This window comes from Crocuta crocuta, unplaced genomic scaffold, assembly GCF_008692635.1.
Source record: "Crocuta crocuta isolate KB4526 unplaced genomic scaffold, BGI_CrCroc_1.0 scaffold101, whole genome shotgun sequence".
Classification (NCBI taxonomy): Eukaryota; Metazoa; Chordata; class Mammalia; order Carnivora; family Hyaenidae; genus Crocuta; species Crocuta crocuta.
Window position 1 is genome coordinate 1,435,976 of NW_027527956.1, and position 14,286 is coordinate 1,450,261.

The 14,286-nt window shown below is 43.8% G+C and overlaps 1 protein-coding gene across 1 annotated transcript in view; it reads right to left on the reverse strand.

The window, feature by feature from the left end:
* The window catches only part of RTTN (rotatin), a 165,538-nt gene that overhangs the window by 151,133 nt on the left and 119 nt on the right, over window positions 1-14,286 (reverse strand). The window contains exons 2-9 of the mRNA XM_077752674.1: window positions 13,799-13,986; window positions 12,557-12,734; window positions 10,834-10,923; window positions 8,724-8,814; window positions 7,494-7,608; window positions 6,414-6,564; window positions 3,249-3,414; window positions 749-930 (exon numbers count right to left, since the gene is read on the reverse strand). Coding sequence (XP_077608800.1) covers window positions 749-930; window positions 3,249-3,414; window positions 6,414-6,564; window positions 7,494-7,608; window positions 8,724-8,814; window positions 10,834-10,923; window positions 12,557-12,734; window positions 13,799-13,986 — 1,161 coding nt within the window. The remainder of the gene's footprint in view (window positions 1-748; window positions 931-3,248; window positions 3,415-6,413; window positions 6,565-7,493; window positions 7,609-8,723; window positions 8,815-10,833; window positions 10,924-12,556; window positions 12,735-13,798; window positions 13,987-14,286) is intronic.

Sequence of the window (14,286 nt, forward strand, 5' to 3'; positions counted from 1 at the left end):
GGTCAGAGAGAGAGGGAGCCACAGACTGAAACAGGCTCCAGGCTCTGAGCTGGCTGTCAGCACAGAGCCCGACGCGGGGCTCGAACCCACGAACCGCGAGATCATGACCTAAGCGAAAGTCAGACGCTTAACCGACTAAGCCAGCCAGGCGCCCCCAAAGATCCTTTTATCCTGACCTACTCACGCCGGCCCACCTTCTCTAACCTGCCCCCGCCACAGCGTCTTTTCAGTGCTTATGGTTAGCCATACAGAAGGAGAAGCCTGGGAAATAAGAAGCCATAAATGGAAGGGCATCCATGTTTACTTAGAAGACCATAAAGATCTTATTAAGTCCTTAGGGATTTGTATCCCAAAAGATCTGTAAATACAAATTCTAAAGGTCCTAACTCTATGAGTTAGGAAACTCTATGTTTTCCATCTTCTATAGATGGAAAAAAGAAGAGTCTCAGAAAACAGACAAAACGAACACAAATCACATAAAAAGAACCACGCCTTCAAAAACAACTAACCCGGGGGCACCTGGGTGGCTTAGTCGGTTAAGCGTCTGACTTTCGCTTAGGTCATGATCTCGCGGTTCGTGGGTTCGAGCCCCGCGTCGGGCTCTGTGCTGACTGCCAGCTCAGAGCCTGGAGCCTATTTCAGAATCTGTATCTCCCTCTCTCTCTGACCCTCCCCTGCTCACGCTGTCTCTCTCTCTCCTAGAAATAAATAAACATATTTAAAAAAAAAAATCAAAAAAACAACTAACCTGTTTTTAGGAGCGGAGCTGCCGCTTCCAGCACGGAGACACAGAACTGGGGAAGACTGAGCTGCTGGAGCTGCAGCTCCAGGGTGTCTTCGGTCTCCAGCTCCGGCAGATCCACGTGCACCAGGTCCAACGGTGACGGCACAGAAACCCTGGAGTTGACGGGAGCATGGCTACTACTTCCGCTGGAAAAGAAACAATGATAATCCTCGAATATGGAAAGAGCCCACAGACGGCCTTCCTGCCTGTCTGCTGCCTGGCACATTAAAAGCCTCACACCGGACACAACCACATTGCTTCAGGCAACGGTTCTGGTCAGCGTTGTGAAACCTTGGCAAACTTATAAGATTAAACTCCATAAAGACAGCTCCCGTTGTAAATGAAAGCAGGAATGCATGTATATACATTGCTTTTCAAAGGGATGTTCTCGGAATTGCTAGAGCAGCAATCACCATTAGCACTAATAACCCACTCATGTCGAGACAAGAGCATGCCAATTCACAGCAAAGTTCTTCTGTAATCAACTTGTAGAGGCAACACGGAAACGTTTATATAGCTCCCTAGATTTTCTGTGATTCGCACCAAATGTTCTAAGTGAGCCAATGTTCGCAACTGAAGAATGCTAGAAAATGCCAGAAAAATATGAGGAGAAATGAATTACTTCATTTAGTGCATTCAACATCACATAATGATTTTGAAAATGTATCGAAAAATGGAACATCCCAACTTTCCTGGCTTTCTTCACTAAAAATTCTTACCTTAGCTATAAAGTGGTGGGGTGGGGATTAAGTGCTATCAAAAGGCCTGAACCTCACATTTACAAAGGGCCTCAAATGTCTGACTTTTAATGTTATCCACAATTGTATCACAGCTACACTAAGGCTACTGAGCATGTAAAAGCCCTAAATGGATGTTTGGTCATTTCAACACCCCAAAATAGGAAAATGAGGTGGGCTTCTCTCAAAGGCCAAAGACCCCTTGAGGTGGGTGTTCCCTCAGGGGTGAAAGTTTACAAGCACACAGCACACTAGACAGAGCTCAGAGAATGAGGCAGAAGGGCTCTTGAGAACAGAGAGAAAATCCGCGCCTGACCACCCCCAGCCGCTGCAGAAGGGTCAGCACAGGCTCAGATCACACTGTCTGGACCACAGTGCCCCCGAGCCAGGTTTTTCTGCACAATGACGACGGTGATGGTGATGCCAACGCTCTGACGGGACTGGGAGGGGACGACGGGAGGACACGAAGCCCGCACAGCACTCGGCGGGATGCGGCGCACGCGGCCGGCATGAATCCGTGTCAGTTCGTGGCAGCAGGGTCATGAGAAAATAAGCACGCCCCCAGACAAGCGTGCATCTCACTGAGCATTTATTAGAACAACTCCAAAGAGGAGACTAATAGGTTTATAAGATGCTTGTGGCATAAGAATGAGCTAACACACAAACACCACGCCAATCCCTTTAACAAAAGCTGGTATGTAAGACCCTGTATTCACACAAATGAGTAAAATACCATAAATTGTGCACCTTAAAGGAATCCTTCCCCTTTAGTCTCCAATCATTCCTTTTAATAGTAAATACTGATGCATCCAAATTATGATTAGAGGGGCGCCTGGGTGGCTCAGATGGTTAAATGCCCAACTCTTGCCTCCAGTTCAGGACATGATCTCATGGTTCATAAGTTCGAGCCCCACATCAGGTTCCATGCTGATGGTGCAGAGCCTGCTTGAGATTCTCTTCTCTCTCTCTCTCTCTCTCTCTCTGCCCCTCCCCAGCTTGCTCCCTAGCTCTCAATATAAATAAACTTAAATTTTTTTTAAATTATGATTAGACTTACAAATATGGGATCAAAATATTATCAAAGAGGCACCTGGGTGGCTCAGTCGGTTAAGCATCCGATTCTTGGTTTCGGTTTAGGTCCCCATCCCAGATAAAAGGGACTGAGCCCCGCAATGGGCTCTGCTCTGTGCATGAAGCCTGCTTTAAATTCTCCCTCCCTCTCCTTCTCACATGCTCTCTCTTTCTCTCAAAATAAACAGATAAAACATTTTAAAAACATTAAATATTATCAAAATGTATCTGTCATTTAAAGCTATACTTTTAAACTAAACCATATTTCATCTATGGCTAATAAAAACAATTAAATGGGTCAGAATCCTCATTCATTTTTTAATGGAATAGAAAGGAAAAGAAAATATAGCTCACTATGTAGCATATGGAATCAAAGTACTATTTTGTGAGTACCTTATTGTGGCAGAGACACACACACAGACGTACACACAGGCAAACATACACACACACACAGAGCACATGTCTGTGTACTGAGTACTGAACTGCATGTAGTATTATTTCGTACTGTGTGTCATGGGCAAAAAAGTATGAAAACCACTGGTTCAGCACAAGGCCACACCTGTGGTAATTTTCCAAGACAGAAGACAGAGGAAAACGTCAATCTCCCTCTCGAAATAAAACACACACACCCATTAACTGGGCTTTGCAACAGTCACCTGGAAGACACTGCGTCCCAGTCCTGACCGTCTCCCCTGGGCCGCTGACCTGTGCGTCCCGCCACCGAAGGCCGGGGGCTACTGCTTCCTGGAGAAGGATTCTGGGAATGATGAATAACTCTAGCTTCATGACAATAAGACAAAGAAGAATTTTGGGAAACAGTATCTGAGAGGAAAAGAGAATAAAATTACCTGTCAGTAGAGACAAATCATGATTATCAAGTATACACATCATTCTTCCAAAAAACAGTAACAAAGTTAAGATGGTAGAAATGCTTCCATTGGGGTAAAAGTAAAGGTCGACCTTTCCCGCAAGTGTGTCCGCTGAGCACACGTGCATCTAACACCAGGCTTACATCTGACCGGCCCGGTGGCGCACGCGGCCTTCTAGCCGGCACTGCTGACTTGGAGCACCAGGGCCGCCCGGGCAGAACAGCAGATTCTGCGCATCTCTGCTCAAAACTCCACAAGAAACCCTACCTCAGACCACATGCAAAAATTAACTCAAAGTGGATCAACAACCTAACTATGAGAGTTAAAACCATAAAGCTCTTAGCAGAAAATATAGAGGTAAATCTTCATGATCTTGGATTTGGCAATGGATCTTTAGATATGAGACCAAAAGCACAACCAAAGAAATACTGATAAATTGGACTTCATCAAAATCAAAAACTTTTGTGTTCAAATGACATAATGAAGAAAATGACAACCTACAGACTGGGAGTTAAATATGTGCAAATCCATGTCTCTAAAAAGGACTTAGTAACCAGGATATAAAAGAGCTCCTAAAACAACAGTAAAAAAAAGACAAAAAAAACACAAAACAATTTAAAAGTGGGCAAAGAGCTTTAAAAGACATTTCTCCAAAGAAGATACACAAGTGGCCAATAAGCACCTAAAAAGTCACTAGGAAAACCCCAGTCATTAATCAGGAGTCTTTAGGGCAATGCTAATCAGAACCACAGTGAAATACCACTTCACATCTACCAGGAGGACTAGGGTTTTAAAAAGGGGAAATAACGAGTGTTAGCAACACAGAGAGAGACCGGAAGGCTCACAGGTTATGGTGGATGTAAAACGAGGCAGCCATTGTGGTTGGGTGGGTCCTTGAAGAGCTAACATGACCCAGCAATTCCACTCCTAGGTATATTCGCAACAGAACTGAAAACAGGGGCTCAAACAGAGATGCCTATGTTCACTGACACATTATTCACAATAGCCAAAAGGTGAGAACAAGTCCCATGTCCGGCAACAGATAATCGTTTAAATGAAATTGGTGTATACAAAAAAAGGAGTGAAATTCTGACACAGTTACAACACGGATGAACCTTGGAAGCATGATGCTAAGTGGAACAAACCAGACCCTAAAGGACAAATATCGTGTGATTCCACTTGTCTGAGGTTCCAAGAACAGACAGATTTAGAAAGAGAACGTAGCAAGGTTACCAGGGCTGCAGAGGGAAGGGGATGGTCACGGATCTTCCATTTAGGGTGATGACAAACATTCGAGAACAGAAAATGATGATGGCTGCACAAGAGTGAGAATGTAACAATGTCAACAGAGCTGCACATTTTTAAATGGAATTCGGTAAAATAGAGGCATTCGCAGAAGGAGAAAAAAAAAGCTCTCCAAGAGCATCTCACCTCTTTCTTTGAGCACTTCAAAGAAAATACGAAATCCTTACCACGATCTACAAGCCCCCACACACTCTGGCCCCTGGCTTCCCCTGGTCTCCCTCCCCACTCCCCACTCCCCGTTTACTACCCTCTGCTCTCACGTCTGCCTGTTTTCTGCTCCTCGAGACCGTCACTTCCTATCTGAGGCCTCCAACCTTCTGGGAATACTGTTCCTGCAGCTCTTCAAGGGGATAGTTCCTGCTCGCCTCTCAGGCCACCTCCTCCGAGAGGCCCTCCACACCCATCCTATCCAGGTAAGCCTCATTTCCCCAGTCATGGTCAGTCACAGCACCCTTCCAATTTCCTTTGAGCACTTCTGATCTGAAACAAACTTATTCGCTTGTATATTACCTGCTCCCCAACTTTCTCAAGGATAAGCTCAGAAGGGTTGGGGACCTTATCTGTTTTGTTCAGATACCCCTTAGAGACTAGGATGTCAGTCAGCATATAGTTGGTGATAAATAAACATTTAATACATGAATAAATCTTCAAAGATATTACTTTTATCAGCATTATAACTCTTCTCCTGATGAAACATGCGGTGTCTACAAGCTCTCTGTTATCAGTCATTTGCAAAATGCTATATCTCAAGAATGTTAATGAGGAACCCTATACCCTCCGAGATCTATAATAAACTTAACATAGAGCATAAGTATTCAAGTAGCATAGGATCAGTGAAACTCTGAACAGAACAGGGATTAACTGTGAAGCATGATGATAAATCACTGCAATTTAATATTCAACTTTCAGGGCATATTGAATAAGTGCACAGAATTTCTAACTTCTAAGTACTGCTTTGACAAAGCCAGCCGAGTGCTCTATTTGGCCATTAGGTGGTGCTTTTCTCCCTTAAAAGTCTGGCACTGCTTTCATATAATCAATACTCTTAACTACATCACAAGCCGCATAAAAAGTTTTCATAAAATACAAATGAGGGGCACCTGGCTGGCTCAGTTGGTACAGGATACAACTCTTTGATCTCAAGGTTGTGAGNTATGCATAAGAGAAAAGAAAAAACAATCTTGCAAATGGCTCTTATCAAAAATAAAATTAAAAAAAGAAAGGAAGATAGGATCATGAGTGGTTCTGTCACTGATAAGACTGGTTTTCAAAGGTGATCATTTCATGACATTTAGGAATAAGGAGTTTATGCTGTGAAAATTTACACAGTACGTATAATAGAAACTTCTCAACAGAGGACCATGGGGGAGGGGAACGGGAAAAACTAGCTGGGGAGAGGAAGGGAGGCAAACCATGAGAGCCTCTTAAATACTGAGAACAAACTGAGTGCTGATGGGGGTGGGGGGAGAAGGGAAGGAGGGTGATGGGCATGGAGGAGGGCACTTGTTGGGATGAGCACTGGGTGTCGTTGGAAACCAACTTGACAATAAACTAGAAAAGAAAAAATTAAATAAATAAATAAATAGAAACTTCTCAGAAGAATCTGCAAATACCACCGGTGACTAATGAATAAACAAACATAAATACCTTGTTTACTAGAGAAAAAACCTGGATCTCGGTGAAAGTTCAGTCTGTTTCTTAAATACACGCACAGCTGCTGCAAACAGGACACGGACTGTAACGCCAGCCGATGCTTCCCGTCTCCCCCAAAGGCCAGTTTCAACAGAGATAAAAGGCTCTGAAATACAGAAGAGCAGTGAAAATGATCAAGGGAAGGTGGATGTGGAGCTTAAGTAAGGTTAAATGAACAACCAAAGGACAAAAATTAACTTGTAAAATATTTGTGAGACATAAGGAACAGAAACAGACAAAAATGACCTGGCATAATCCAAGAAGACGGCACAAAGCAAGACAATAAAACCTCAACAGAAGAGTCAGTGTTTGTTACACTAAGTCTGTTGGCTGAGTACCTATTCTGGGAGATCGTGAATTACTCCCCCCTCAGGACATTAAATTACAAAGTAGTTTTTAAAAATAACAGCCAGCCTTCGGCATCTCAAACAGCTCAATCATTTTGCCACGTTTTGGCAACTGCTGACAGCTTTCCTTCCTCTGCTGGTCCTTTGACAACTGCCACCTAGGTCTTAGCAGTTGCCACTGAGAGGCCTGCATGCCAGCCCTGTGATCACAGAGGGAGGGTGCGAGGCATTGCAGCTGCTGTGGGAAGGCCACAACCCTAGACCCGGGGCCCCGAGCTCTGCCACAGAAACCAGAGTCCATCCAACCTGCCCACGACCGTATTCCCACCGCACCCAGCACCGCGCCCACCACCTCCTGCACACTCAGAGAGCCCTGCTGTTCTTAGGTGAAGAACAGTGACTGCTGCCCAGCCTCAGTTTCCAAAGTCTAGTCTCCCTTCTGCAGCCCATGAAAGGTCAATTCAAGGTGGTCAACCTGGACCTGTGTGTGCCGACTGAGACTACCTCTGATCAGAAGAACTACCACTACCCAAAGAAATTAGAGCAAAAGTGATTTCAGTGATCAAAGACTTCATTTCATAAGTACAAGAGTGCACACGCCTTCCCAAGGACTCCTGCTTTGCAAAATCTGTTTCACTGTAAAAAGTTCTCTATTTCAAAATCTACAACAATTACACAGGATACGTACCTGAACAATTTTTGGCCTTTGAAGGAAAATTTCAGCAGGAAAATCTTGCATGATAACATCCTTCAGTAGCTCACAGGTATTCCAGATTAAAGTGTGGCTACTACTTCTTAAAGAGCTACAAAAAGACAGCATTATTTTACTTTGCTTGGTGGCGTAATGACTCTACTAACAGCCCTTCTGGTCTCACTGAGACTTCACTTCCCTGGGTGGCCTTCCTAGACCCACTCCCTAATCAAGAACTCTGGGGTAGGCCCTTCCTCCAGGCCCTTCCTCCATAAGCCTATATTTGGTGCTGCAGCACCTGCATGTTGGCTTTCTATCCCCCACTAGACCCTCCTCAAGGATAGGCACCCCACAGTGTCCATCGCTTACACCAAGACAATCACAATGCTATAAACGGAGATCAATGAAGTCAAAGGGCACAGAAGGCAATGTAATTTGCCAAACAAATTAGGAAGTAACACAGTAAAAACTACACTAAATACAGAGTTAAGGTCTAGAAATTAGATTCATTACTGCTCTTCCCCAGGCTAGTGAATCAAGCTGGGATTCCCCTCCTACCCCAAACAGAGGACACCCCCACCTTCTCAGACTATATGTACCCCTAGGGATGAGGCAGAATCCACACGCCCTCTCTCAGCCCATCTCCAGCCCACCATCCACCACCACCACCCAGAGGTGTGTACTAGGAATCCTATCTCTTCCCAGGGCACTGACTCAGACCCCTCTGCCCCTTTCCCACGTGTCCTCCACCTCTTCGACGTTATTCCACGAGAATTTACTGATGCCTTGGAAGGACCCGCATCAAAACGCCGTTAACAGCATGCAGCCGTTTATCCAGTCCTAATTCTAGCACGTTGGCCTTTACACTGCCTGCTGAATATACCGTCCACGAAAAAGGACTGCATTTATGTTTAATTTTTTTCATTTTTATTAACCAAAGGCATAAACATTGGCCAATCAGACAATCTAGTCAATAAGAGATGACTCATGTCACCAAGAAGTATGTACATGATTCCAATCACATAAACAAAAGTGTAGCCTGATTACAGCAAACAGGAATTTTCTGACTTGCTTTCTGAAACAGTGAAAACCATTCATATACTCCCAGTCCTGCCTTTCACAGACACTTAGTATGTTTTTTCCCCCCGGGTGAAAATGCATGACAATAACAACCAGATGTAATGGCTATCAGTGAACCAAAATCCTGGCACATACCAGGCTCCATACCTTTCATTAGAGGAGAGAACGTGTCTGTCTGTTGTAGTGAGTGGTAGCCAAGGAAATGTAGAAAACTTCAAACACTTCACAGTCTGATTTACTGTTAACAGAACAGCAAAATTTAAGGGATCAAAGACAAGTTGACAGACTCCCAATGTTAAGAGCAAGGCTTCACCCTTAAAACAAGTCCTCAAAGTTATATCTTACAGTAACCTAAAATATACTAAACAAGATTAGCTGTAAATTCGTTCCCTAACAGGATAAATAACAGAGCTCTGTTTTCATATTTTACACAGAACCCATATATTATTGTTATTAGAAGAGCACTGAATACAAACCAATACTGGATGGCATTTAGAATTTGAATTACATTTTCTATCGTCCCCTGTGGCTTGCCAGAACAGAGCTTAAATTTAACATGAAAGGAACTGGCATTTGGGGATCTTAATTGTAGAAATTAAAAATGATACAGATGTACTCATACACTATATTTAAAAATTAGTCACATTCAAATGTCCCAAATGGTGTTAGATGGCTAAGCCTCTCTGAAGACGACTTGAAGACCATAAGGTTGAAGATCAAATATCAGCACTCAAACCAGATTAAAAGAAATCTGAGAAACCAACAGTTTTAAACTACCCCATTCAAATTATTTTTTTAACAAATCATATATTGTACAAATTAAGGTGGCAAAGCCAGTACCTACATAAACCCTTCCAAGTGGCAAACAGTCTTTCTGCCAAATGCTTTGAAAAGAGCATGGAATCACTGAATTTGGAAAAAACAGCATTATTAAATCCCCAAATACAGCACAGTTGCTTCTTTCAGAAGTGCAAGCACACAAGCAGGGTTTACTTTTTCACAGGAAAGCAATAGGTGGATGGAAGGAAGGACAGACTTCTACCGGAGACAAAATTATGGGTCAAAAATAAGCCCTATCATCAACCCACAAACTCAGCTCACATAACGTTTTAGCATCTCAATGGCCCCTAATGTCTTCAGCAGCTGCACTCGGTGCCCACCGTCTCAGCCCTGGACACTCCCGCCCTTCAGATGTCTCCCTGTCACTCAATAAAGCCTCTTAATCACCAAGAAACGACCACCTCAAAACCAAAGCTCCCTCACAAGCCTAGCACAATTTCATGGAAAGAAAAGGTAAAGTGTTTTAACAGCTAAACAAGTTTTCAGTTCTTTCTTATGCTGTTTTTCAAGTAGAGTTTCTGTGAACGGTTTTTAATAATAGAGGGCATCCAAGCGGAGTTAAATGAGACACTGGACATGAGCAGATACACCCCTGGACACAACACTTTCTTTTCAACAATGCAGGCAAAGAAGATTAGGTACATACTCACTTAATTACTGCCTAACTACATCACTTGGAACCAAGGTTTTATCCTTCCCTAGCCTCAGTGCCTTCATCAACAAAATGGGGAGAGTAACAATATCAATTTCAACAGGACTTGGTGAAGATTCGTTTGTTCACTCAAAGAATACATACGGAGTACCTACTATGTTTTTGGCACTGTTTTGCACGCTGGGGATAAAGCGATGTTCACAGCTACCATTAAGCTTATAACGAGGGAGACAAAGAAGAGGGAAATTAATATGTAATTTCAGACGATATATGTTAGAAAGAAAACTAAATATAGGTAGAAAGTGACCACTAAGGTCCTCGGGAAGGCCTCTCTGAGAAGGCGACACATGAGCAGAGACCCAGCCAGACGGGCAAAGACCTGGATGAGATTCCAGGGAGGAAGAGGCTCTCCCGTGAGCTGGGCGCCGAGAGAAAGATCCTGAGTCTTTGGCTTGAGTAACTGGATGAACGGTATTTGGTGAGCTGAGCAATAAACAGCAGGACACAGACAGCGTGAGGCACGGCTCCCGACACAGGGCGCGTGGGCAGCAAGCAAGAGGGGTGCCGCCGTCACCACGCAGCTGTACACAGCTGCTCAGCTGCACTCACGATGACGTAACGTTTCACCACTCAGACTCTGTATCCTAATCTGAGGAAAGTGAAACACTCGGGCTTGACCACAGGTTGTCTTTACCACAATGAGGAAGAGCACATTAATTTCTGATCTACCAGGTCAGCAGGATCTACTCCTCTACATATACACACCCAGTGGTCGTGGGGACACCTCCATCTGCTGGAAATCACTTCTGTCCGGAGGGAAATAGCCTATCAGGATTTCCGGCTGCTGTGGCAATTCTGGTAAGAAAACATACATCACTGTGTTATTGATTCCTTACTTGCTAAAAGCGAAACTTATTCTTTTCAAATACTACTGTTTTGTCTTACGTTTTTTAAGCATTTTAAAAGCTAGAAAAGTAACAATTTTTTTTTCTCTGAATAGTCCTCCTCTAGAGGAAAAAAATGTAAATGTTGAGCCAGTTTTGAATCAAGGGGGAGGGTTTTCCACTCTTTTAAAGTTCAGCAAATACTACTATTTGTTAGAATGAAAACATGCACAATATACATGAAGACTCTGTTATGAAGGATTTATTCAAGGGCTATCTCTGCTTCTCAGTCCATCTCCCTCCTCACTCTTACTCCAACTGCGTAGTTCCCGACCACTTCAATTTTCACTAATATCTTTAAAGAAAACGTTGTCAAAAACAAAGGAGTCAAGCACTCTTTCAGGGTCTCTGGCGATCGCTCCTCTGTCACATGCGACTGCACACTCAGCAACGCAGCTGTAATAAGAATGGGAATAAGGAAAGGACTAAAGCTAAATTTGTAACTGTGCTTGAAGTTTTCAGGCCAGTACTTCCTAAGATACTAACACAGATAACAAAAAGTGAGCCCTAGACCACAGGTCTGATCTCCCCCGCAGGGAACTAGGTTGAAAATACATGATTTAAAATTCTCCTTTACTGGTTACGGCTTAGACAGAAATTTTCACTGTTAAAAATCGCCATCACACAAGAGCCCTGTACACAGCGGCTACAATTATCTTCTCGGTAACAGCGGCACCAATGGTCTCAGCTGTGCGGCACGGCACAGAGGAAAAACAGGATCTTACAGGAGAAGTGAGCAAAAATGCGTTTTTGACTACTTGTACGACTCAGTCACATAGATCTCAGGAGCATTTTTCCCCCCTTCAAAGCAACGTAACTGCTGTTGTCCACGTAAGGCACTCTCCTGAGAAGTCAACAATGAGAGCAGCCAACTGTGCTGTGCTTGGTACACGCCAGGCCCCATGCTGAGCACATACAGCACCGTCCCACTTAATCCTCACAACAATTCGATAAGGTGTTCTATCTTACTGTCCCAGTTGCCGGACTTGAAAACTAAAACCTCGAGGGATTAAGTACCATAGCCAAGGTCACACAAGTACTGGCAGAAGCGGCACTCAAACCCACGTCTGTCTGACTCTGATTTGAACAGTGTACCACGCATACGTCATCTTCATTGGAGACCCAGTAACAAAACCAAGAGCTAGGACAGAGACCACCCCATGGCTCCAAGAGGAACACAGTGCAAGAAGGCAAGTGTAAAACATTCAGAACAATGTCTGGCACGTTGTAACGAGCGCTCGGTGAAAATCTGGTGTTATCACTGAAGAAATAATCTGTCAAACTAGTCTCACGGAAAGAAAATCACTGGCATCTCTTAGGCCCCTTGACCAAATAAAGTAATAAATACAAATGTATTCTTCTCTGAATAACAGCAGAGGAGGAAAATAGGTCAAACTCATGTAAACTAATGCAAGAAAAATAAGTTACGGGAGAGGGTCTTTTTTTTTCTTTTAACCTAAGGTCCCGTTCCTTGGAATTAACCAGCAAAGAACAATATATTGCTATTTTAACAGAATGCATCCAGATTGACTCCAAAGAGTTACCAGTTTGTTTGGTTTGGTAAGATGTGGAGTGTAGGGCCGGGTCTTCGGAAGGAAGAATAAAAAGTCCATCCAGAACGCCATCGATTTCGGCCTGTAGATTCGGCTCCACATTAGAACGAAGTTTAGATAAGAATTCGACTGCACCGAGGTCAAGCAAATGCTTGACTGCTGGGGGATACTGAAAGAAGGAGACAGAGGCTTGAGAGTAACCATATATGTCAAAATGTCTACACTTTATCTTACAGCAGTGAAAACAGTAAAGTATTTCTAGCATGCTGGATGTTCCTTTTTCAAAAAATAAATCTTGCATTGATGCACCCAAAAGTAAAGAACTTCCATGAACAGGACATAGATTATTATACAGATGTACATAAGCCACGTGACGACACTTACCACTTACGAGAGACTAGCCCAGACACTGCGCACTAGAAGTGCACACTGTCCAGTTCTACATTTATTATCCGGATGACGTCTCTCCACTGACTCCCACCCCGGCCTCTCCTACCTCTCCAAGGATGCCAAATAATCCCCTATGACTGCACAGTGACTTACAATTTCAAAGGTTAAGCTTGCCCTATGACATTTGACCCTGACAACTACTCTCAAGACAGGCTGAGGGGCGTTTAGGTGGCTCAGTCGGTTAAGTGTCCAACTGCAGTTCAGGTCATGATCTCAGTTTGTGGGTTCAAGCCCTGTATCGGGCTCTGTGCTGACAGCTCAGAGTCTGGAGCCTGTTTCGGATTCTGTGTCTCCCCTTCTCTCTGCCCCTCCCCTGCTGGCACTTTGTCTCAAAAATAAAAAAAAAACAAAAAATAGTTTTATAAAAAGACAGGCTGAGGAACATAAATGTGAAATGCAATTTGAGATACTCGAGGTATTTATTAGCCGCAATGGTAACGTTAACTTGAAACATAGCCTCTTACAAACAGACACATCTAATCTGTAACGTAAATAACAGAACTCAAGGAAAAACAGAACGACAAGTATCAACTTCCAAAGATGATTCCAAAAATCAGAACACACCACAACCCACAAGTTCTGTTATTTCAGGGCACAAGAGAGCCAATGTGAGACTCAACATTACACATAAAAGGAAGTTATACACCCAGACGAACATCTCCGGTTGTTCAAAAAAAATTTTTTTCTTTAATTATTTAGCTTTCCAAAAAGAAAAAAAAAAACCCAAAACTCTATAAATTAAGCAACACTCGCTCCTCTGATTTTATTTCAAAATGATCCTACCTTAACCAATCTGTTCAACAGGCTGAGGACCTCTTCTTTCATTGGAACCGACGGGAAATTGAACCATTCCAGCAAACGGAGGAAAAGTAGCCTCTCCTGAACCAGATCTTCACAGCACACTAAGTTGTGCTCAACCTTGCAGAGAATGTTCTTGAGAGCGCGTTCCCTGATCTCGGCCAGCTGGTGACCTGTCAAAGCACAGCACAAAGCTACTTCCCAGCTCCAAAGGGGCGCCCACCCGGAATTCACTCTAAAACCTAGTTATTGACGCTGGGGGTGGGGGGCAGGGTGAAGGAGGACATAAACCAATTTTTTTTCTTTTGTCTTTGTTTTTAACCGGCGGGCCTCTGGTGCCCTCGGGACGCGAACCGCTGGGTTTCCACGGAGTCTGAGATGGATGCCCGCGGGCTGCCCTGGCGAGACCGGGACGACAGGAAGCCATCTCGCGGTGGCCCAGCCTCGAAGACGTTACACAGCCAGCCCTAGCG